At 35.4% G+C, this 27,025-nt stretch overlaps 1 protein-coding gene across 9 annotated transcripts in view; it reads right to left on the reverse strand.

Annotated features, from left to right (window-relative positions):
• ARHGAP32 (Rho GTPase activating protein 32) overlaps positions 1–27,025 on the reverse strand; it is a 318,750-nt gene that overhangs the window by 21,407 nt on the left and 270,318 nt on the right. For all 9 annotated transcript variants that reach the window (XM_070623424.1, XM_070623422.1, XM_070623423.1 and 6 more), the window contains 4 exons: positions 15,638–15,787; positions 5,263–5,365; positions 3,759–3,903; positions 3,240–3,322 (listed from right to left, as the gene is read on the reverse strand). In XM_070623424.1, the coding sequence (XP_070479525.1) occupies positions 3,240–3,322; positions 3,759–3,903; positions 5,263–5,365; positions 15,638–15,787 (481 nt within the window). The remainder of the gene's footprint in view (positions 1–3,239; positions 3,323–3,758; positions 3,904–5,262; positions 5,366–15,637; positions 15,788–27,025) is intronic.

Consider the following 27,025-nt stretch of genomic DNA (forward strand, 5'->3'; position numbering starts at 1 on the left):
TCATTTGAATTATAAGCTTACTTAAAGCCAATTTCAAGTGTTTCTGTAACTGTTTATGTAAGGTTATTTTAATTCATAATTAAGTTAAATGCTATCAACATTTATCAAATATGATTTTTTTACAATAGAATTTTTGTTTCTTGCTTCTATAAAACCTCAGTTGAACACTTTGCAAAGTCTTGATATTAGTGAGCTGCCAAATGAAGAAGAAACAAATACTGTGATGAGCACAGAACAATTTAAAACAAAACAAAACCTATAATTACCAATAATATTCTCATAGAGAGAAGAGATTATATCCATGAAACAAGAATAGGATACTATAAGGTAGGAACATCCACAGAAACGAAAAACAGAGGGAGGGAGGACTAGCGGAGGGAAGGAAGGAAGGATGGCGGCAGGCAGACAGGCAGGTGCACAGGCAGCTGGTTAGTTAGTGCTTGGAAATAAATTTTTTTTAAATCAATTGATGGATTGGAGGAAATTCATATGTGGAAACTGACAAAGAAAAGGTGAGAAAGCAAGAGTTAGTTCAAGAGTTACAACATTATATAAAGACAAGAGAGAAAAGGGATGGGGTTTAAGTTGCAATGAGAGCTGCCAAGAATATAATACAAGAAAATTTCTCAGAAGTTTCCAGATGGAAAAGGCCCATTGAATGCCCAGAGTAAAGAATGAAAAAGAACCCATTCCAAAATGAGTCAATGTGAAAAGTGACCACTGGGTATCTTCTAAATTTAAAAGCATATAAACAAAACAAAACAGGTCATATAAAAAAGTGGAAGACTAGTACTAGACTTTGCTGCAGTATTTTTGCTTAGATGACAATCATGTAATACCATCAAAATTGTGGGAAAAATTATTTAAAGACTAAAATTTTATAGCCAACTATCAATCAAATGCAAGACTAGAATAAGAACATTTTCATATCAAAGAAAAGCTTCCTTTTCTCAGAAAGATACTGAAGATATATACTACAAACACAGAGTAAAAACAAGGAAGATGACAGCAAGAGATCCAGAAAAGAAAAGATCTAACTCATGAAGGAGTGAGGAAGGGGATTTCCAGGATGAGGCTACAGGGTTGACAGCTGGGTTGTAGATCTAGAGAGCAATCAATAGTGAGGGATGTTTTCATGGCCGGGGTTGGGGGTGGTACTTGATATGTCTGAACACACCAAAAGAGCATTTATAATTCTGTTAGTGAGTTTGAGGAATAAATTAGTGATAAATAGAAACTTAGCAAGCCAAAAATGGGGAATCACTCCACAAAGTTATCCCAGAAAGGAAATATAATTCTAGTATACTGTTAGGGTACAGTTGGGAATAACAGTTACATAGTTATTACAATGTGGACAATGAATACTGATTTAACTCCAAATGCTGACATACTAGACTATGAAGATGAGAAGGGGAAGTGTGTGTTTGTGTGGTATAGGAAATGGTGAAGTTACAAGACAGCATAAAACGCTCTTTATGGAGCTACCAAAAAAAGGGCAAAAAATAATATTTAAAAATGAAAAATCAACAAATAAAATCATCAGCATGCTATTTAGAAACATGAAGTAAACTCCAGAAGAAAGAGTTGAGAGAACGATGACTTCTGGGAAAGAGCAATTAGAAAGGGGGAGGTGTGCAGCAGGAGACTACTGTTTGCCACTGTCAGCTCTGCACACCACTTGACTTTTTAAAACTATGCACAAATGTTATATGGATCTTTCTTTTCATTTAGAGAAAAACAATAGATTTACATGGTAATGCATGTAAAACCACCAAGTCAAGAAGTCTTGGCTTAAATCTAATCAATCTGTCTTGCTATGCTTTATATTAAAAAAATAGTAAGAGCCAGACTCATTCACATATTTCATCTCATTTTAATATTTAAAAAAATCCTCGAGGTATTATTGGTATTCTTTCCACAGATATGGAGATTGATGCTTAGAGAAGTCACACAGCTAGTAAGAGATGAAGCTGGAAATTCAAAGTCAGGTTTATCTATCAAAGCCAATATTCTTAAACTTTACTAGGTTTCTTTTTCTGGTTAAATTAAAAAAAATTTCTCTTCTCCCTTAAAGATATTCTTCAATAACTGCTTATTGATCAGATTTGTCTCCTCAGCCTTCTTTTTCAGGGCTAAATACCTAAATTTCTTGAGCTTGCTTCACAAAAACTCTTTTGAGTTGGTTTTTTTCCACTCTTCTATGGGTTCTCAAGACCTGTTTAATTTCCTCTTTCCTCTCAAGACAGGCTATATGAAGAGAACAATGTGTCAATGCTGAGTCACCTTCTGGCTCTTGAGTCTCACGCATGTATAGCTAATCGTGTCGACTAAAAAAGTGCTGATTTTTAAAGTTGGTTAAAAATTTTAGTGTTGATTTAGTGCCAAATTTAGTGCTGACTTTTAAAATATATATATATGAATGATGCTATTTTGAAAAAATTAGCAGTAAATTACTTAATTCGTGTATTACTAAAACATTTACTGAATTTAATTTCTTGTCAATAACTGAAATTTTAAAATTTTACCTTTTGCTTTTTTACAGACTATAATCCATGATCTATGCTGTTTTCTTTCTCTCACTAAATGGCAGTCATCCTCAATTTTATTATTTTTCTCGGATACGAGCAAAATATTTCTGAGAGTCCAAACTAACATATAAATTAAATTGAGTTTTAAAAAGTAGCAACATTAACAAACCAATAAACAACAATAAAACCTAAAACAAAACACAGGTTTACAGATCATGTGAGTCTCATGAAAAGGCATTCTGAGACACTTGCTAGATTTTGTGATTCTATGTAGCTTGGACACCTTGTGAAAAAGAAAAGAGGGTTGGAAAAAAGGAAACAAGTAAACAAGGCCCCCAGCGCTGTATCCATGTTTTGGATTCAAGTAATTCACAGGTAAAGCATTCACACTTGTGGTCGTACACCCAAGCACCTTCAGCAGTATTTCTCGGTGGCTCAAAAAACAAACAAAAAGCAGGTTTAGTCAACTATCCATTTGTTCATTCATTCATTCATTCATTCACTCAACGCTTATTAAGTGTCTATTGGATGCTAACTATTGTGCTGGGCCCTGGGGATACAAAGACTAGTAAATACAAATGTATGGAAAAATTGAAGTTTACATACTCACAACCCCAAGGAAATTTAAATAGTTAGAAACCTACAGAAAAAACACTTTTATACATCAACTGACTTCTACTTTTGGCCAGTATTTTACAGCCTGTGGTTTACCTGTAGTGTGGTGGGGGGAGCTGCTGGATGACATCGTGGATTTTTATCAGCCTTTCTTCATCGGTTGCTGCTGAAACAGCATCCTGTAACAATCATAATGCAAAATAAACTGGTAGGCTTTGCTGGTAAAAATGAAACTTCTTCCTGTACAATTGAGTTTTCACTCTGAGATTAATTCTCTCTACTCTTTGATGCTGAACGACAAGGAAACACAATATAGTATCAAGGAAGTAAACTTTGTTTCCATACTACGTGGACATTGACATCTACCAAAAGATAATTTAGAAACTTTATGGTAAGGGTGATAAGATTAGTGGCTCAAAGACAGAAACTAAAAGAATGAAAATGGAAAAACAGCAGACTACAGACTAGCTAGCAATAACTCTTCTTTGTTTTCTTTAAAGGAGGCATTTTAGTCACAGAACTATTTCTTACATGACCAAAACAATCTTTACAAGTTTTGAACAAAATCACAACAAAACTCCAATCAGAGCTTGATTCAAAGTGCCTGGTACTCACAGAAAACTTCTCATAGAGCTGGTAGGTGAGCAGGGGGTTTGGGAGCTCTCGGAAGTACAGCTTACAGAGGGAGCCCACAGAATGGATGTCTTGAACATACGGTTCTTTTGTCAGGTCGGGGACATGTTCAGAATCAAATTCATGGCTAACAAAGAAGAGAAAACAAAATTATTTCACTGAAGGAAAAGCAAATACATGACTTTAAAATAGAAAGCAAAGGTCCGAAGTGTCAACCTCTACCTCAGTGAGGGAAGGTTTTCTTCAAATGATTCTCTTCCATGTAAGTTATATTTGGACTTCAACAGTAATTGGATCTCTGATCATAAGATAAGTGTGTTTTTAACATGGAAATTAAGAGCACAGCTTTAATACTAAAATGGATAACAATCTCTGAAATGCATATGAACGAACAACTCTTAACACAGAGATCTGAAAACAGGACTCCTAATTCCTAATGGATTGAATATCCAATATTTTGGCAATTCTGGAAACCAGAGTTGAGTGGCAGCTGGTCCATGAACAGCCACGTACAGAAATTCCTCAGATAGAAGGAGTACAGCTGAGGACTGCTTTCCTGAAGAGGGGTAAGGAAGCCAGGAACAATACAGGGCAATTCCCAGCTAACATCAAATTTTAATAGACAGTAAAATCTGTAGCATTAAAGTGAGTGAAATAAAAGTTGTGCTCAGAGTACTAAGGCAGATTAAGCTCACTCTCCTGGAGGTTAACATTAATCTACCAGCATGAGACCACTTATCAACCTAGAGGATTAATATATATGGAAAATCTGAATATGAGATTTGCTGTATTGGAAACTAAAGACTGAAACTGTCTTTAGTACAAGAACGATTTCAATATTTTCCAAACACGTATTCCTGAAAATAGAGCTGAGCTCTGTGATCAACTAGAATATTAAAATCCCTACAGAATAATGGCAATTATCATGCGCCACAGTGAAAAATAAAGGATAATAAAATATTAAGAATAGACTAGAATCTAAGAGATTAAGCAAATATAAAACTTCTTTTGCTGCTGTAAAGGCTACCACTATTTTTGTTTCTGAGAAGATAATGGGAGAGGATGTGGAATACATAACACATGCATACTTGAGCATACCCAAGAGAACCAGGGTCAAAGGAGATGTAGAAAAAGTTTCACCTTCATCAATTTTAATTAAGAACTAAAGAATAATTCTATTATAATTTAAATTTTCATCTCTCATGGTTTGTCATAGTTTCAAACTCAATTTACTAAAATCTTCAAGTACTGTAGAGACAAAATACAATTATTCAAGAGGTTAAGGGGACATGTTTTTCTGATACCACAAATGAAGAAAAGGCATTTAGAAAAATGTATACAGAGAACAACACAGATATTATTTCTACTTTATCTAAACAATCTTGCTGAAAATCATTGTTATCAATTTAAGTGACTCAATTTTCAAATAATTTATTTTAACGAATTACAATAGGAATGAAAAAGAAAATGCCATATAAGGTTTTACCGTAGCCTCTGGATATTGGAGGCAACTCCAGAGAGACGATATATTCCATCCACGATGCCATATCTCTCAATGAATGCTGTACAGCTTTGAAGAACCTGGGGCACTAAAGAGAATTTTCAGACATGGATTAAATTGGGGGTATTTGGTGGAAACAGTCAGCAAAAAATGAGAAGGTCTTAGTTTTCATAAGCAAAATAAAATCTGTAAATTAAAGTCATAAGGGGAGGAGAAGAATCTACTACAAAAACCGAGGAGGACGTATTTACTTAATTTCATTTCTAAACTAGATAACTGGCTCCTGAACAACAAGACTAGCTCTATCTTGTTCCATTCAGGTGGGTGACAGAGTTCCCAGGTTATTAGGACAGTCTCTCTGAGATCTTCTGCAGTAGACTCATTTAGATCATGTCACAACATTAAGGTAAACTATTTAGTCCTAACACCATACCAGATTAAAGAGAAAAAATACAGCTCTCCAGCTGAATTTCATACACAGCAAATGGATACACAAAGTTAAATGCTTATCCCAACATGGTAACTGCCTGTAAGTGCAGCAATTGTTCACTGTTTTAAAAAAAGTTTCTTTTATCCTTTCACAGTTAATTCTAATTCTCATTTTAGCCAGTAAACAAAACACCAACATAATGAGAAGGCCAAAGTAATTTCAATGGATGTAATCTTTTAATTTCCTGCCTATGTTTACATTAAAATTACTGATGTTTTGACTTCATATTATTAGCTCATCATCAAGGGCACTGTAACAATAAGTAGAAAGAAAAGAAGGGGACTCTCTCTGGTTACCTCTCACTGAATATCTGACACAAATGGAAACTATCCTGGGCCAACAGTCTAGAAAAGAACGTCCAACGTATGACAAAGATTTCACAAAAATTCAAAAATTTACAATAGCTGAAATTTGAACTTTGTTTCGCAATGCAGACTGATAAATTTACAGACTTTAGTAACTATGTTCATTTGACAGTTAAAATCCCTGAAAAGAGGTGCTTGGAAGAATATTATTTGGTCTGCAAAAGACTACTATAACTAGGGATAAAACATCCGGAGTGGCGAATGAAACAATTAAGCTATTTTAATAAGGTAATTTTAGCTAATGTATTTCACTTACAGTATATATCATTCTTTTATTATTACAACAGACTTCTCCTTGATTTTTCTGCCTTTTGTTGTCCTTCCCGCATTCTATCTTTTAAATTCTGTCAGATCCTGTAACTTACATTTAAAACTTAAACTCCTTAGTTTTGAGTTATTTTTTTAAAAAGCAGCTACATTATTGAGCATGTAACATGTGCCAAGCCAAGTGCTTTCCAATGGATACTTTCCCTGAATTTTCACAGAAATCCTATGGGAAAAGTGCTATCATTATCCCCACTGTACAGAGAGGAAACTAAGTCTTAGAGGAGGTTTTACTCAAGGGCAAGGAAGAAACAAAAGGCAGAAATGAGATCTAACTCAAGGAGTCCAAGTACAGAGCTAGTTTTTCACTTTGGCAATACACTGCCTGGAATCCAAGGTCCTTCACAATTTCCATTTATTTTATTGTTATCACCTTCCATATTTCACAACCCTAGGCCAATGAAGTCTTATCTTTTGCCATACAAACCAACCACTCTATAATTCCCTCAACAAAACAATTTCCTCTACCTGGACTCTCCCTCTACAGCCATCTCCATATAGAAAACTCTTCGCTGTTGTGCAAAACCCAAGTGAACTATCACTCTCAAACAAGCTTTCTTTGAAAGTCCCCAAGTAGAGTTAGGTGCAGCACTATGTTCTAGGTACCCATAGAACTATGTCACTTTCATTAATTATTTGTTTATACAACAATTACTCCTTCTTAGTCAGGCTCTTCAAGGGCAAAAATTATGCTCCATTCATCCTTGAATATTCAAAATCCAGGAGCACTGTCCTGACACAATGTATAAAATGAGCAAATGAATTAATTTACAGGTACCCCGTGAGCCTGACAAAGTTACCTGACCAAGTCAGCAGAGTAAGGATCTTAGTTTTCATATGGACCTGTATTCATTTTCAAATGTATACTTTATATCTCTAAAAACATTCAAGAATTTTAGTAACAAGAAAGGGAATATGTTTATGTGGTGGAGATGAAGGGCAGGCAGAGGTGTCTGGTACTTTTCGTGATCTGACTTATATTAAAAGCAATCCCTGGGGCTGGCCCCGTGGCCGAGTGATTAAGTTCGCGCGCTCCACTGTAGCCCAATGTTTCATTGGTTCGATTCCTGGGTGTGGACATGGCACTGCTCATCAAGCCACACTGAGGCAGCGTCCCACGTGCCACAACTAGAAGGACCCACAATGAAGAATATACAACTATGTACCGGGGGGCTTTGGGGAGAAAAAGGAAAAAAAAAAAAATCTTAAAAAAAAAAAAAGCAATCCCTATGTCAAAATGATATGCAAAATATCAAAAAGTATCTTTATGAGCTGGAATCCTATTTCTTTTTTTTTTTTTTTAGATTGGCACCTGAGCTAACATCTGTTGCCAATCTTCTTTTGCTTTTTCTTCTTCTCCCCAAAGCTCCAGAGTACATAGTTGTGTACTCTAGTTGTAGGTTCTTCTGGTTGTGCTACGTTTGACACCGCCTCAGCGTGGTCTGATGAGTGGTGCCATGTCCGTGCCCAGGATCCAAACCAATGAACCCTGGGCCACCAAAGTGGAGCTTGCGAACTTAACCACTCGGCCACAGGGCCAGCCCCAGTCCTATTTCTAATATTGTTCCATCAATGATAACCTCAGTGTCTCTGGTTTCTATCCTACAAACTGGAGGTAGAATAATAAAATTTGGGGTTGGAAAATTTATATCACCTACTTCAAAGGAAATATATTTAGAAATTATTCGGACAATTAATATAATTACTTAAAGAAAGAAAGAAAAACAAAGCTGTATTTTTTTTCTTAAAAGATGCTTCTCATTATGTATACTCCAAGTTAGCATGCTAACTCACCCAGGTACAAAAAAGGTTTGCCTCGGAAGAAAACTCTTCAGAGCACAGGATTTCGCTTCTGTATTATCATATTCTCCTAGTACGCATTACAGAGTTTTCATAAAAATAGGCTACCATCCATTAAAAACAACGTATAGCTAACTTTCTTGGAAGTCTTAACAACCATGTGACATTAGATGCATACCTTTTTATGTTCTCCTAACAAGTAGGCAAACTTTGAAATGACTGCGAGTTAGAAGTCTTTCTCTGATAATACAGCTAAGCTCCTGCAGACACAGTACTTCAGGGGAGACATATGAATTGTTTCTTTACATTTTATGTTCCCTTAGTGAAAGGACTGACTGTCCACAAAACAATCAAATGATAGGGCTTAATAAATAAAATTACATAACTGAATACTGCTATTACTTGCGACTTTAAGAGAGACAAATGAGACATTTAATTAAAATAGGTAGCAAAATGAAACAGAAAAGCATAAATTTTCATTTTGAAGAAAAGAGAGTAGAAACTGAAGAATAGTGTCAGAAGATAAAAAGAGAAAAGATATGGTTTCTTTTTCACAAACGTATAAAAAAGCAATATAGAAACCCAATATATTATTGGAAGAAACCCAAATTTTAAAAAGGTATCTTGGGGCCAGCCTTGTGGTTGAGTGGTTGGGTTCACGCACTCTGCTTCGGCAGCCTGGGGTTCGCCAGTTCGGATCCTGGACACAGACCTACACACCACTCATCAAGCCATGCTGTGGCGGGATCCCACATAGAAGTAGTAGAATGATTCATAACTAGGATATACAACTTTGTACTGGGGCTTTGGGGAGAAGGAAAAAAAACAGGAAGATGGGCAACAGATGTTAGCTCAGAGCCAATCTTCCTTCCCCTCCCTCCTCACCCCCAGAAAAAAAAGACCTCTTGCTGAAAGGGTCAAATACCCTCAAACACAGAAATACATTGAGGCAATAGTTTCCTCACCTTGAGTTTTAAAACATTTTTTATATTTTGTACCAAATATAATTTTACCTATTTTCCTACAAAGTTCTTTTTTTTAAGCAATCTCATGTTAAGGAACTTTGTTTTCAAATATGTGCAGTAAATAAAACAAATCCTATGAAAAAATCTATGACACCTGAAAACTCTCTGTTTCATGAGAATAGATTTTATTATAGTTAGAGAACACATGAACACTGCAGTTATCAAACCTGTCATTTTTCAGAAAGAAATGATACACTGGCATCTGTCCTCACTTACTAAGAATGAAAACACCCAAAACTTCTAAGTACAACTAAAACTTGCTGAATTGATGTTTGGAAGCTAATGAGCATGGCAGAACAAACTGGAAAACACTCCCCTTATAGCAATGATCACATCTAAGCAAGGTTGAACAAAAAGAGATATAAAAAAACACAAAAAGAAAAAGAGATATAAAAAGAAAAAAGAAACTAAGATAAAAAAATTTTGACTTTAAAGGGCCAGCCCAGTGGCATAGTGGTTACGTTCAGCGTGCTCCACTTCAGTGGCCCAGGGTTCTTGGGTTCGGATCCCAGGTGTGGACCTACACCACTCATCAAGTCATGCTGTGGTGGCATCCCACATACAAAATAGAGGAAGATGGGCACATTAGATCAGGGCCAATCTTCCTCAAGCAAAAAGAGGAGGATTGGCAACAGGTGTTAGCCCAGGGTCAATCTTCCTCAGAAAGGAAGGAAGGAAGGAATGAAGAAAGGGAGGGATGGAGGGAGGGGGAGAGAGGCAGGGGAGAGAGAGAGACAAATTAGTCTGACCTATTCACAAAAAAAGCACTATGTGGGCAGATTTTTAAAACATCAGCTATATAGATAACTGTGATATAATCTTTAATCAACTCAATTGTGGTTTGTGGTAGCTGAAACTCTGTAAGATCATCCTGAGGGAATCCTGGCAGCAGGGATCACAAATAAAAGTCTTTTTTTAAAAAAAATGCCTTGTCAGGCTGCTACATGATTTCTTACAACATTTTGTATAGAATAAACAGGTCAAGTTTGTCACTTGCTCCAACAGGGAAGTACTCAAAAGTTCAGAAACAGGATAATCTCTCTATATAGTTGATTATTCACTAGGAATATAATTTAGAGAATGAGTCACTTAGCAAAACATTATTCTGATATGAGCCTCCTTCTTAGAAAAATCTGGTGAAAACCTATTTTATATAGAGTAGGACACTATTTTAAAGTCCAAACTAAAACAGAATAATCATGAGAAAGAAGATTATACACATTCTAGAATTATATCTATCTAGCTATCTATATTTATATCTCATCTCTCCTTACAATTATACATATTATACAAATATATCATTCTTCCTCATGATTGTTTTCACTTAGACTTTCAATATTATACATAATATACATTTATTTCTACTTAACTTAGACTTTAAAATAGTCTCCCTCTCTCTCTGTATATATACACACATACATACACATATGGAGTAACTGTACTTATAGGTTATATACAGTATATATGAAGTCTCAAAACCTTAAAAAGCTTTAACTCCTCACATATTTATCAAATCAAAGACAAATTACTAAATCATTTAAATATTAAAAACCATTTTCTTTCCTAAAAAAAATTTTAGTTAATCAACTACAGAAATTAATAAACAAGAAACTTCATTAAATTCAAGTCAGGTGGCCAAAGGGGGGAGCTCTCACACCTTATGTTGAAAACAGCCCAACAGAAAGAAGACAGACCCTCTCTCTGACTGCCAACGAGAGACTGCCACCACTCAGAAAATGAAAAGCTGCTACACCTCAGCCTCTGTTTACAATAGCCCTCCCAACTTCCGCTTCCTCTCCATAAGAGTTTCTCCACTCCTTGTTGAGGGCGACTTGCACATGTCCCACCATGGTTGCAGACCCCAAATTGTAATTCTTTGCTGATCCCAAATAAACCCATTTTTGCTGGAGAAAAAAATGGCTATTTGTTTAAGGTCAATATTTTGGTGGCCCGGATGGAAGTCCAGAGATGATTCCCAAGGACTCTGAGGCCGGTGAGCAAACAGGTGTGGTACCCACAAAAGAGCCCACTGAGCTAACCGCTTTTCTTGTTGACCCTGGAGTCTGAGGGTCATTCTTTCTCCTGGATCCCAGCTTCCACTCTCTTGCAGTTGAGGCTCCCCAGCCTTTATGAGACCTATTTTAAGGCTTCATCCTTTTCTGAGTAAGCCCTTGTTTGTCTGTGAGTACTCAGGTGGCACTTTGCCCTGGCTCTTTGAACTGTGCTAGCCTTTGGTCCGATTCCCTTTGGAACTGGACTGCTTATACTGAAAATGTGCTGGCCTTTGGTCCAACTTTTGGATTGTTCCCTTAAAACTGTGTTAGTCCAGCCTTCCGCCTGACTCCCTTGGCAGCAGACTGTTCCTTAGATGCACATTGATAAAACTTCGGTCGATGCCCTTTGGAACTAGACTTTTCCTCTGGAACTGTGTTGATTCAACATTTGGTCCACCTTACTGAAATCAGACTGTTCTAATGGAACTGGCTGGTATTAAGCCTGCAGGCTGCCTGAGCTGTTTAGGATGTTTGAGAATTATTCCTTTGCTCTAGAGAAAAACCTCTTAAGAAACTGGATCCCAGTTATCTAAATATTTTGAGGGTACCCCCCCCCCCCACCGGATGCTGGTCAATTTTATGTTTAAAAACCACAGTCACTCCTCATACACATTTCTACCTAAATGGACCAACTTAATGAAAAGTAATTTAGAATACCAATGGCCATCATGGGAAACTTTTGAACTCCCCAATCTTAAAGTTTTCTTAAAACCGAACTGGACAACCATAGATCTGTAATTTCCAAAGCTGAACGGACTGCCCATTGCAATTGGTATCTTGAGGCTCCCAAACGTTATGAGGAGTCTAAAATTGCCTCTTTGCAAAAGAAAATTTTAAGATTAACCGAGGCAAACAAAAGATTAAAGAAAGATAAAATGGCTTCCGAAGCTTCATGTTCCTCTTGCCCAGCTCCTCGTGTTCGGGCCCTGCCTCTGGGGCCATATCTCTCTGTTCCTTCCCCTGTCCGGTACTGTTAAGTAATCCTTGTGCCACAAAACTCCAAGGAATGGACTCTTGGATTCACGTGGTACACCTAAAGAAAGCACCAATCCCTGACTGAACCTGCACATCATCTGGTGATCCGAAAGTAAAGATTTCCCAAAATTGAAGCAGATGACATCTGATGAGACAGCTTTCCCAAGATGCCTGGACCAGCCCTGTTGGAATTTTGTCTACCAAACTTTTGACTATGACAAATGCTCCAGATGATCTGTAATGCCTATGATCTCGATAACAAATGGACTTTAGAAAAGAAAAATGCCTGAGTTTTGTCTACCCTTTGTTGTTACTCAAATGTGGCCATGACAGAGTTCTAAACCGTGCACTTTCCATCCAACATGGGATACAACACCCAGGAAAGGTCCTTCCTGGCATTCAGGGATAAAAGGCTGCCGAAACCAGAAAGCCCTTACTCTTGATCAGCAATGCTTTCAAAGAAAGATCTCAATCAAAAGGGGAAAACGTGGAAATTAATAGACAGAAACCTCATTAAATTGGAGCCAGGAGGCCAACCAGGGAAGCTCTTAGGCCCTACATCAGTAGCAGAGCCCAACAGGAAAAAGACAGACTTTTTTTTTTTTTTTTTTTTTTACCAGCAAGAAGCTCAGCCAATGAGAGACTGTCACAGCTCAGCCAATGGAAAGCTGCTACACCTGGAATTCTGCTTAGAATAGCCCTTCCAAGCTCCTCTTCTCCTCTCTAAGAGTTTCTCCTCCCTTGCTGCTGGGGGACTTGCATGTGGCTTGCCACGGTTCCAGACCCTGGAATACAGTTCTTTGCTGGTCACGAATAAATCCATTTTTGCTGGAGAAATAATTGGCTATTCGTTTAAGGTCAACAAAACTTCAAAGGTTTCCTTTTTCCTGTTAATAAAGTCTTCATTTGAATATTCAAATGAATGTCTTTCATATGAATATTCTTCATTTTTCACCGTCCCCAGTCAAACAGAAAACTATTTTACTATGCCAACTAGAATGTACCAGAATGTATCTGACCTCAGTCTTCAATGTTTCTACCTCTTCAGGTATTTCAAATTACAATTACACTCTGTCACAAGTTAATTTTTTTGTTTTGCTAATCATTTGAATATAGACTTTCTCCTCTGGATAGACCTTTAGCAGAGTTTTCTCTTCCAAGACTATTAAATTAATTTCTAATGCAAGACAACTAAGAAAGAAAATCACAAAGATATTCTCTACATCTAATACTCTACTATAATTATATTCATTTTACGTATCACCTAAGATCTGTACTTTCAAAAAGGTATACCTACTGTTGATATATAACATTTTTCAAATTTCTACATTGCATTAAAATTTACAATTTTCGATAGCTTCATAATCTACAGAACAACTTCCCTAAAAGTTGGATTTCCCTAAATTTTTTTGGCTCTCATACAGTGTTATAATGAACATTTGTGCTTCTATTGAAATATAAGCCGAGGACAAATCCCTAAGGAGGATCACTCCATGAAAGGAACACCACAAACTCTCTTGCTGTGAAGTGCCAAAATGTTTTTCAAAAGGATAATAACTCACAGAGCTACTTGAAACCAAAAATTTTTACCTTTTTGTACAAATAACTGCTATTTTTAATGGCACTGGATATCACAATTTAGAAAAACACCTTTGTTATATTAACAGTGTTTACCAATGTAAAACGGTATCTTAAAATTGCTTAGGACACATTTCCATGACTACAAATGAACATAAACACTTTTCTGTATTTTGTTTACAATCTTATCTCCCTATGAAAATTATACGTTTATATTTTTTCTCCATTCTTCTACTCAGGGACTTAATTTTCTCAAAAATCTGATTGATATTCTCATATACTATATTAGCAGCATTTCATCATATCCAAAAAGGGGTTATTTTCCCAGTCTGTGGTACTTTTCCTCTACATTTGTTATTTTCATTTTGTAGGAATTATTTATTTGAAACCACTTCTTCCTTTATAATGTTTTTTTAATCTGAGAAGGCTACTATCCCTTTTTGATCTCAAAACAAAACCATTTCACGTTAGCATTTCTAGAAGTTTAAAATAGTTAAATCTTTTATACATTTGGAATTTTAGTGTCATAAAATGAGAATGCTTTTTTCAAAATTGCTATTTCGTTATCTCAATATAACAAGGAGTCCCTCCTCATGACCTGGTTTTAAAGCCATACTTTATCATAATGGAGTCTTACTGATAGAAATGACTACTCTGAACATTCCAAGCTATTTCACTCCCATCTCTTTCTCCACACTAACAAAATTCTAGTATTGAAGTTGGATTTAACATCTGGTAAAGCTAGATGTCCCCTATCCTATCACTGACGTTTTCTACCACAATGCTCTCTGATAGTCTCATTGGCTTATTTTACTATGTGCATTTTGACTAACTGCAAAAATAATCCTCAGGGTTTCGGTTTGTCTATTTATTTTTTAGTAAGTGTATTAAGTTGATATTAGTTTGGGAATAACATCTGTTTAAAATAATATTTCGTCTTCTCCCTTAAGAAACATGGTAAAGTTTGCATTGAATTCATATTTTAAGTATAGTGGTATTCTGTAAGCAGTGAGTAAGGCCTTCATTTGAACTCGATATTACTAATGGTATTTACACTAGTTTTCATTAGTGGTCTTCTTAAAAAATACAATGGGTATTTCCCACCAGATTCAGAATTTCACAAATCATCTATTTCTGGTACTTATCAGCAATATAGATAGATACTTCTTAATATTCTAGCTTCTCTAAAGGAGATTGTAGAGAAAAGTACTATTTTAAATAGTAAAACTCCACTTTTCCTTTCTTCCTTTCCATTCATATTCTCCTCTACTCATGCAACTACTGAATTCTTGAGTCAGAATTTAATTTATAGAGAAAGGAATTTAAATTTTTAGCTATAAAAGTTGAGAGACTGGTCTTGGTATCTTATAGTCTCAAAACTATGATTGTGTTTTTCAAGAGAAATTAAATAAATATTTTAGGATAAAATATGAAAGGGAAAACTGGCTGAAGAAGTTATCTGGACAGATATAAAAATAATGCAAACAACAGGGCTACTATACCCTTTGTGTGAATGTCTGAGTCTTCTTAAACAGATTCTAAGCATCTCTGGTGCAAAGTGCCTTCTCACCCTGTGTTTATTCTCAGCTATCCCCGGAACTAAGATGAGTACCTGAGAAAGTCCAATGCATGCTGCTCAACACAAATGGAACAGATATTGCTTGCCTAACCTACCTTGTAACTGATTAAAGAAAATCAATATGGAGAGGTCAGAAACTGAAATTACCAGCTTACAAATTTTAGTTTTACCTTCAAAACCAGAATTCAGAAGGTGCTCCCCCAGGTCACAACCAAATACCCTCTCTTTCAAGATCCCCCGTTGTTTCAGCTTCTGTTTTGTTGGACGAGACTTCATGAATGTACGTAAGAAAGTAATGAGCTTGCCGTGCTTTTTAGACACTGAAAAATAATAATAAAGAGAAAATATCTTAGTTGTGTCAAGAGGTTACATTTTACTTGGTGTGAAAAGAAATGGATATTTCAACAGGCTTACAGCAAAATAATTTATACAGGTACACTTTATATTCTGTAGGAAATTTTCAACAGAAGTTTAGAAAGTTGCTTTATAAATAACATGATAATTTTTCACTTTCTTCTCACCAGCCTATGATCTTACTTGATGGGATTGTAAGCAAATTTAAGTATTGTAATCTGGGACCCTTAAATCAAGTTTGGCAAACTAGCCGTCTTCCCACTGCAAATCTGAGAACGCTACAGGATTGAGACTGGGACCTGAGTTTTACTCTAATACAGTGCTTTGGAGATCTTCATAATAAGTAAGACTTAAAATGTTGTAAATTTGGTTTGCATTTCTAGCCAATTTCTAAAATACAGTAAGCTCTCCATGAGTTCTGCATCTGCAGATTCAACTAACTGCAGATTCAAAGGCCTACAATGGTTGCATCTGTATTGACCATGTATAGACATTTTTCCTTGTCATTATTCTCTAAATGAAACAGTTTAACAACTATTTACATAGAATTTACATTGTATTAGGTATTATAAGTAAGCTAGAGATGATTTAAAGTATATAGGAAGATGTGCATAAGTTGTATGCAATAAACATCCTCGGATTTTAGTATACTCGGGGGTCCTGGAACCAGTCCCCTGCAGATAGCAAGGGACAACTGTATCTTACTTGGCGGTCAGAAATTTTCAAAGCATTTGTAATCTGGAAAGTAAAACTGAAAAAAGACAAAACTTCCTCTTTCTCATTTTATAATGAAGACAATCTCATTATGATATAAAACACACTTGTCAAGCTAATGGCTATATAAATACAAAACACACACACATAAAAAAATAAAGCATTAGATCTTCTATTAACATTAGTCTATAGTATACTAAATAAATCACCTTAAATCCTTTGTAAATCAAGGCAAGAGATAAGTAAATTAATATATAGTAAAATATTTCTACTGATTGATCTGTTAGAAAGACAATAGTGAAAGAATTGAAAGCAAACCAACCCCTAGAAAAATGACTTTAGCTGAGAAGTGCAGCCTACAGGAAAATTACTCAAAAAGGCAACATACAACAAATATCCTAAGCTCAGAGCTTAGCTGCAGGAGAGAAGACTAAGCCACATGGCCTCAATCCTCCTACTCAGTTTGCAGATGATTACTGGGAGTCTTACTGAATCCTACTATGGATTCTTCAGTGAACCCAAATCTTAAATCTTCTGAACTGATGAAGCCTCTTATAGGAATTGTGTGTGCAGAGAGTAATTTGGGGCCAAACAGACCACTAACTGGGTTACTCCAGACCAGATCAGACATTTGCCATCCATTTCTTTTCATTTTATGGGAAACACTATTTACAGACTTAGGCATCTTTTCTATGAACTGTGGCGGGTGATCAACTGTAACTGTCTTTGCCCGTAACTGAGAGGTTTCCTGGGACACGAGACTTTCAGTGCTAAAATCAGGAAAGTCTGGGCAAACTGGGACAAGGTAGTTATGCTAGACTGCACACAGATTAAGGGGAAATTTATTTTTTCTATATCAATTATTTAAAGTTTACTTAGAATCGTCAGTAAAATTGTGATGCTATCTCCGACATGCTCTGAAACTCTGGGTAAATTACAACCTCTCTTGTATCTGAGATTTCTTGATGTAAAACTAAATGACACGCTCTCTTATCTGCTAATGAGACATTCATAGCACACTTGGGTAACTTCAGAAGTATGTCACATATTATAATATTAGTATATTACAAGTTATGGGACTTGTATGAGTTTTATTCTCCCCTCCTTGCTAGTAGATTGCATGTTATGAATCTTTGTTAAGAGTGGCCATCAAACCATTTTTGTGCATTTTCAAACATTTTCTACATGAACTTTAAAATAATTTTGACAAGATTTACAAAAAAACACAAATGAGTTTGGTCTGCTATAATTTAACAATATATTTATAACATATTTATATACGTATTTATATATATTGACATTATATATTTGGAAGAATTTTAATTTCTAGAATATTCAATATTTCCCCCTGGAAACAGGGCATGACATCATTTTTCTAGACCTTTTATATCTTTCAGTAAAGTTTCCTAATTTTCTTTATGAAAGGACGCATTCCACATATTTCCTGTTATGGATACTACCAGGTATTTTACATTTTTTTGCTGCTCTTGTAGACTAATACTTTTCTTCAATTATGGTCTTAACTGGTAATTACTGGTATGCTAGAAAATGATTTCTTTATGTATAGCTTAAATCTGATCATTTACTAAACACTCAACAATTTTAGGAAGATTTTAGTTGATCCTTTTGGATTTCATGGATATATAATTATTTCAAAGCAAATATGATAATTCTTTTTTCTGATAGGGATAATTTCTGATTTCTGTTTCTGATTTTAATAATTGGTCAGAATTTCCAAGACACGTGTTAACAGTGGGCATTAATATTTTGAGGCCAAATTTGATGAAAATATCAGTTAAATTTGACAACTGTATATGATGTATATGAGAAAGCATTCTTTTAGTCTCAAATTTCCAAGAACGTTTCAAATGGATGGGAATTGAATTTTAACTATTATTGGTTCAGCAACATCTAAGTAAGTGCCTATTACATCTCAGGAACTGTTCTAAGCCCTGAGATTACAGCAGGGAACAAGTGAGACAAGCTCGCAGTCACAGAGCTCACTGAGGGGAGAAAGACAATGAACAATTAAATGATAATACCAATATAGCCAGCATTTATTTTATGCTTAGTAAGTACCAGCAATTGCACAATGGTTTATTAACCGTTCATTTCTCACAGAACCCTATAAGGAAAATACTACTAGCATTACCCATTTTTAGATGAAGAAATTCAGGCACAGAGTGCTAAGTAACATGTCTAAGATCACATAACCAGGATCCAAAATCAGGTGGTCTGGCTCAAAAGCCAAACTCTTAGCCACTATATGATACTGCCTAAATTAAGACAACAAGGTAACTTCAGATTGCTTTCAGCTGCTAGTGAGAAAAATAAGCAGAGCAAAGTAAGAGTGATGACGGGAGAGAAACTACCAGGGAAGGTCTGAGTTGGAAGAAGTGAGTATAGTGAGAAAGGAAGACAGTGGTACAAAATGAGGTTGAAGAAGTACCCAAGGGCCAAGTTCCAGAGACCATTACACAGCTAAAAAAACAAACTCCTAATAATGAAAATAACCTGAAAAAAAATGTATCTAGTAATATATCAAATCGATAACACTGTCAACAGAGAGAAATTATTTTAAATTACTTGTAAACATTAAACTGACTGTACATGCTTAATGAGATATATTCTAGAGAGGAAAAACTAATATTTAATTTCATTCAACTGCTTTATCATTGGTAATAATATTGGTAATGCAATTCTGAAACAATTTGATACATATTGTGGGACAAAAGAAATAAACATATTAATTTATTAGGAACAAAGATTTTAAGTGTGAGAGAAAAGAGATGCAATAATAAAATCAAGTTAAGAAAAAAAAAAATCCCTGTAATGTTAACTTTGAGTTGGAAATGTGAACACAAACTCGAAATTAAAATACATACACCTTTTCCCTAAGCTCTAGCCAATGAAAACGCTTAGAAACAATGACATTCCAGTTGCAATGAACATCTTTGGTCTCAGAGCTGGGTTTCTAAATATCATTCCCAACATGATACACCAGGACTCCTTGGAGAAACGCCTGTTTGCCAGTTGATAGTAGGGAAAGTACAAGGTGAATGTGGGAAATTTAGTTGTGACAGATAGCAAACCACCATTAGGAGATGTCAAAAGGATTGAGTGGAATGGACTCCCACTGGCCAGCTCTGGGACATCAAAAAGATGCGAACATCATAAAGAATGACTACAACTTATTGTAAAATATCAAGTAAGTAAAAATCCATGAGTCCACAGCAACACTCCCCATAAGAAAGGAAGGAAGGGAGTAACAATTTGCAGCACAAATGGAGCTAGAACACTTAAAAAACTGCTTGAGTAGCTTGCCATATTGAACTGGGCTCCCCACCTCAAGACAAAGAAATATGTTTCTTTCTTTCACATCAATTAGCAATATCATATCTGGAATTATTAATTGGAATTAATTATATATTAACCAGGAAATACACATGTTCACAATTCAATGATAACTATGGAAATAGATTTATAATCACCATCCTGCAACCAAACTCTCACACATAATAAAATTACATTAATCAGAGGGCAGCCTTGTAGAACTGGACTTTCCAGGACACTAGGCAGCTTTGACTCTGCTTTTCGTGTGCTAAGTTTGGCTCGAGAACAAGGAAACGTGGCTATCTTTTCCTATGAGAGTAAAGCCTGTTCATGTTTATTTTTCCTAAATAATGACATAAGATTGAATTAATAAGGGCTGCAATCTAAGACAAAATTAAGACCAGGGAAGAGTATCAGTAGCAACTCTGTGCCCCCATTTGGCCCTTAAGGGTTCTGGGACAGTGCTGATATATGTGCAACCTGACTTCTACTCTGTGTGGCCACCTTGCTTCTGTTATCTTCCCAAAAAATATTCCTAAATAAACTGGGAACTTTAAACCTAAACTTGTAATGGGAGTGGGAGGGGTGAGAGTGGTCTTCCTGCCAATCTATATTCGAATCTGAGACACTGAAGTAACTAATATTCATAACTGTGCCTAGCACACAGTCTCAAATAATTTCTAAGTCTTCAAAGGAAGATTAAACTATATTCTACACAGTTTTAGTGTTGCTGTTATTGCTGTTATTATAATTGGCATTCTAATCCACTGTGGTATAGATAGTTGTGATGAAAAGCTCTGGCATCCATAATTAATCAATATCTATCAAGATAGAGAAATCTCATTGCATTAGATGTTTAAATAAAAACATTCAATGTAGTTATATTTAAATTTGAAGATCTAACAATACTTCCAAATATAAATGTCTCTTCATATTTTTTCACTTCATATTTTCTTCCCATTTCTCAGACGATAAAATGGTCAAGAGCTTGGAGCTTATTTAGGACACACACTGTTTCCCACTCGTTGCCTTCCTGTTCATTATAACAATCTAGTAAACTAGTTAGTAAAACTATCTTTTGAGGAATAGAAGTATGGAATCCTGTCAATTACATCAGAAGACTTCCACTGAGGAAGGTAGAGTTGGGGTTTGGTTTTAGATAGTTAAGTGCTTATAAACACATTTCAACGGAGGAACACCGGAATGCAGGGGTAAGGGTGTTAGTTTAGGGTTAAGGTCCACCAAACACGCTGGACAAGTGAAACAAAAATGATAACAATGGCATTTTTACAGATAAAATACATCAAAAATAAACACAAAACAATACTTAGACAAAAGCAAATCATACTATTCTGTATACAAATTCCCTATTCTAGAGTTAAAATGCAATATGCGCCACGATGCTAACTTCTTCCATATTAGACATGATAGATTTTGTATCTGCAATCTTTTTTCAAACCTGAGACAAACCCAACCAGACCAGTCTTTCCAGTAGTTAAAAGCTTTGGCAGTACGACAAACAACTTACTATCTCCAAGGTAAATCTTTATGATACTAATAACCAGTTTACAGCGACACACTAAAAACATACAGTTCAGTAAGCTATAGTGAACCTTGACATGGAGAGGTGGGGCACTATTTCTAGTTACATAAGTATAACATTTCTCCAGAAAAACCAAAGAATTATTACGTTCCCATACTTCACTTAAACTAGAGTTCTCTAAATTGGTTCTCAGAAAGCTTCTAGACTGATGTGAGAGAAGTCTGGGTTTGGATTAATTTTCAGGGTGTAAAGAAAGATGACTTTATGCATCAAGTTTTAAGATCTATAATAAATTCAGAAGTCAAGCAGACAAAACGAGAGGGTAGGAGAGGGATGCATGCACATGAGGAGACTATCCTGATTAAACCTAAGGGAGAATAAAGTAAGAGTGCAATGCTTAGCATGGCCAATGGCTTTTCAAAACTGTACACAACATCCTGTCTTTCACGCAGTTTTCAAACACAGATTCGATGCCGGTTTGGTAGAAATTTAACAGAGGGGAATAGAAATATAGGCAACTGAACTATATGATATTTAAGGGTCTCTTACAACCTCCCAAATTCTAAGTCTCTGTTGTATACTTTGAAATATTTTATGTTAAATAAATATGAAAAGATATGAATTTTAATATGAAATGCCATAAATTTGCTTTTATTTAAGGCATAAGAACACATCTATTCATATCAATAAATACAAAGAAAGGATTTTTCTCTAAGCACTATCAAATTGACTCTTTTCTTACTTTGTTATTATATACATGGACTAAAAAGTTGTCCTAAATACAATGCTCTAAAAAATTCTGCTCTTCAAAAGAATATCTAAAAAGTGAATTTTAAGAAAAGAAAAAAATTGCTGAGACAAAAAGCCTATTGTATTAAGCTTAGGTTTAACCTGATTACTAATTAAAAGGCTATTGGCCTAAAGCTTGCTTAGCTTTGTACTAATCTAAGTCTTCAGAGACTGTTTTCAGGACAAACTAATTGGAAAACAAGACCAGAGAGATAGGCGTGGCATCATGACTGCCCTGGGAAATCAGAGCTAAGGAACCAATAGAAGTACTGGAACCCTATGTAGGCATACTCACCGTAAAACATTACTCAAAACTTCGATTATACAGAAAAGTTTAAGAGAATAATATGCAAACATCCATGTACCCATCATCTAGTTTTTTCACATCTTAACATTTTGCCACTTTATTTTCTCTTTTTTTAAACTAAAAAAAATAAAGCAGTAAGATATAGGTGAACCCCTGTGCATCTCCCCCAATCCTATTCTCCTATAGAGAGAACCTTTATCCTGAACTTAGTACTTACCATTTTGATGCATGTTTTTATACTATAACCACGTGTATGTAGCCATAAACAACATGTATTATCATTTTGCATGTTTTAAAAGTTTATAGAAATGGAATGATACTGTATCAAACCTTCTTCAAAATTATATTTTGAGATTTATCTGTGGCACTTCTGGCTCAGTACATGCATTTTAACTACATTACAGCATTCCCTTATAAGTATATACCACAACTTATATTTCCATTCTCCCGTTGCCCGTCATGTAGAGAGTTTCCAGGTTCTTGTAATTATGGTCCATACTGCACTGAGAAATCTCCTAAGTGTCTCCCTGGGACAAGCGAGAGAACCTCTCTGGCACTAGTGCTTAGGTGTTAGGACTTGAGTTGTAGAATATGCTACTTTTTGATCACATTTCAACTTTGCTAAAACATTCTCTAAAAGGATTTACCAATACACACTACCATAGAGTGTATTTTTAGGTTCCCATTCTTCATTTCTTTGCTCTATTTAGTTCTGTCAGATTTCTTCATTTTTGCCGATCTGATTAGTATGCAATTTTATTCCACTTTAATGTGCATTTCAGTGTTTACTCATTAGATTAGGAATTGTGTCCTGTGTTGATTGGCCATTTAGTTTTCATTTTCAGTGAGTAACTGTTCATAACTTTTGTCCATTTTACTATTCGTTGTATTTTTCTTACTGATGGGCAAGAATTCTTTATATGATCTGGAAATGAATCCTTTTGTCATGTATATATGTTACAAACATCTTCTCCTAGTCTTTGGCTGATCTTTTATTGTACAAATTTTTAAATGTCTTTATGTATGGTTTCCATGCTTTAAGGTATCTTTCCTAGCGGAGAAATTACAATGGATGCCACAGAAATACAAAAACAACAATATGTTAACAAATTGGACAATCTGGAAGAAATAGATAATTTCATAGACTCATACAACCTCCCAAAACGGAATCAAGAAGAAATAGAGAATCTGAATAGACCAATCACAAGCAAAGAGATTGAAACAGTAATCAAAAACCCCCCGAAAAATAAAAGTCCAGGACCAGATGTCTTCTGTGGAGAATTCTACCAAACATGCAAAGAAGATTTAGTACCTATCTTTCTCAAACTATTCAAAAAAACTGAAGAGCATGGAAGACTTCCTAACACATTCTACGAGGCCAACATCACCCTGATCCCAAAGCCAGATAAGGACAACACAAAGAAGGAAAATTACAGGCCAATATAGCTGATGAACATAGATGCAAAAATCCTCAACAAAATATTGGCAAACAGAATACAGCAATACATTAAAAGGATCATACACCATGGTCAAGTGGGATTTATTCCAAGGACACAGGGATGGTTCAACATCCACAAATCAATCAATGTTGTACACCACATTAAAACAACAAGGAATAAAAACCACACGATCATCTCAACAGACGCAGAGAAGGCATTTGACAAGATCCAACACTGATTTATGATAAAAACTCTCAATAAAATAGGCATAGCAGGAAAGTATCTCAACATAATAAAGGCCATATATGACAAATCCAAAGCCAAAATACTAAATGGGGTAAAACTGAAAGCCATCCCTCTGAGACCAGGAATAAGACAAGGGTGACCACTCTCCCCACTTATATTTAACATGGTACTGGAGATTTGGGCCAGAGCAATTACACAAGAAAAAGAAAGAAAAGGTATCCAAAATGGTAAGGAAGAAGTGAAACTCGCTGTTTGTAGATATCATGATTTCATATATAGAAAACCCTAAAGAATCCATCAGAAAACTATTAGAAATAATTAACAACTACAGCAAAGTTGCAGGGTACAAAATCAACTTACAAAAATCAGTTGTATTTCTACACTCTAATAATGAACTAACGGAAAGAGAACTTCAGAATACAATTCCACTTAAAATCACAACAAAAAGAATAAAATATCCAGGAATCAATGTAATTAAGGAGGTGAAAGACCTATACAATGAAAACTATAAGACATTATTGAAAGAAATTGATTATGATATAACAAAATGGAAAGATATTCCGTGCATGTGGATTGAAAGAATAAACATAGTTAAAATGTCCATACTACCTAAAGCTATCCAGAGATTCAATGCAATCTCAATCAGAATCTTGGTGACATTTTTCACAGAAATAGAACAAGGAATCCTAAAATTCTTATGGGGTAACAAAAGACTCTGAATAGCTAAAGCAATCCTGAGGAAAAAGAACAAACCTAGAGGCATCACAATCCCTGTCTTCAAAGTAGACTACAAAGCTATAGTAATCAAAACAGCATGGTACTGGTACAGAAACAGACACACAGATCAATGGAACAGAACAGCAAGCCCAGAAATAAAATCACACATCCATGGACAGCTAATCTTTGACAAAGGAGTTAAGAACATACAACAGAGAAAAGAAAGTCTGTTCAATAAATGATGTTGGGAAAACTGGACAGCCACGTGCAAAAGAATGAAAGTAGACCATTATCTTTGGCAATATACAAAAATTAACTCAAAATGGACTAAAGACTTGAAAGTAAGATATGAAAACACAAAATTTCTAGAAGAAAATATAGGCAGTACACTCTTTGACACTGACTGTAGAAGGATCTTGTTGAATACCATGTCTTTTCAGGCAAGGGAAACAAAAGAAAAAATAAACAAATGGGACTTCATCAGACTAAAGAGCTTCTGCCAAGCAAAGGAAACCAGGAACAAAATGAAAAGACAACCCACCAACTGGGAAAAAATATTTGCAAATCATATATCCAACAAGGGGTTAATCTCCAAAATATATAAAGAACTTATACATCTCAACAACAAAAAACCAAACAACCTCATCAAAAAATGGGCAGAGGATATGAACAGACATTTTTCCAAAGAAGATATACAGATGGCCAACAAGCACATGAAAAGATGTTCAAAATCACTAATTATTAGAGAAATGTAAATCAAAACTACAATGAGATATCACCTTAACCTGTTAGAATGGCTATAATCATCATTATGAAAAAACAAGAAATGCTGGAGAGGTTGTGGAGAAAAGGTAACCCTCATACACTGCTGGTGGGAATGTAAACTGGCGCAGCTACTATGGGAAACAGTGTATACACACACACACACACACACACACACACACACACACACACGATGGAATACTACTCAGCCATAAAAAAGACAAAATCATCCCTTTTGCAACAACATGTATGGAACTTGAGAGTATTATGTTAAGTGAAATGTCAGACAGAGAAAGACCAACACTGTATGACTTCACTCATATGTGGAAGAAAAATCAACACACGGACAAAGAGAATAGATTAGTGGTTACAAGAGGGGAAGGGGCTTGGGTGGGCACAAGGGGTAAAGGGGCACATATCCATGGTGACTGACAAATAATAATGTACAAGTGAAATTTCATAATGTTATAAGCTATTATGACCTCAATACAGTTTTAAAAACATAATCTTTCCTTACCCTAAGTCATAAACAGATTGTCCTGTTTCTTCTAAATCTTATTTTTCCTAAAATTTCTTCACTTTTTAGTTCGCTTTGAACTTTCGTGTGTATTTGGGGTGAGGTAGAGATATAATCATATTACTTCTTTGTCTACGCATAATCAATTATTTCGTCATCTTTTACTGAATAATCCTTTCTCTACTGGTTTGTAAGATTGATTCTAATAGTGTGTGAGGGGTCTGTTTCTGAGTTGTCTCAATTCTGTCAGTCTGTCTCTCCATCAACACCTCACTTTCTTCATTTCTAGCACTTTATAAGTCTTAATATCTAGAAACATGAGTCCCTCCACTTATTCTTCAAAACTGTCTTTCTATTTTCAGCCCTTTACTCTTTCATATGAATTTTAGAATCAGCCTGTCAAATTAGAGGAGGAAAAAACACTTTTGGGAATCTGACTGAAGCTGCATTGAATTATAGATTATTTTGGATTCTTTCAGAGAACTGACTTCTTTATGATATTGACTCTTCCCGTCCATGAGCACAGTATATCTCTCCACGTAGTTAAGATTCTTTTACGTCCTTCAATAAATTTTTCTAATCTTTTTCCATAAAGGTCTTGTATACTTTCGTTATTCTTAGGAACTTTATAACTTTTGTTGCTATTGTAAATAGTACTACTTTATAAATTACATTTTCCAATCATTAACACTGGCATATAGAAATGGAATTAATTAGTATGCTGTGTCCGATGGCCAGGATTCCAATCACGCCTCTGCGACTTCTAGCTGATAAGTCTGGACAAGGCACCCAACTCTCAGTACTTCATTTTCCTCATCTGTGAAGAAGTTAAAAATA

This window comes from Equus przewalskii, chromosome 6 (assembly GCF_037783145.1).
Source record: "Equus przewalskii isolate Varuska chromosome 6, EquPr2, whole genome shotgun sequence".
NCBI lineage: Eukaryota > Metazoa > Chordata > Mammalia > Perissodactyla > Equidae > Equus > Equus przewalskii.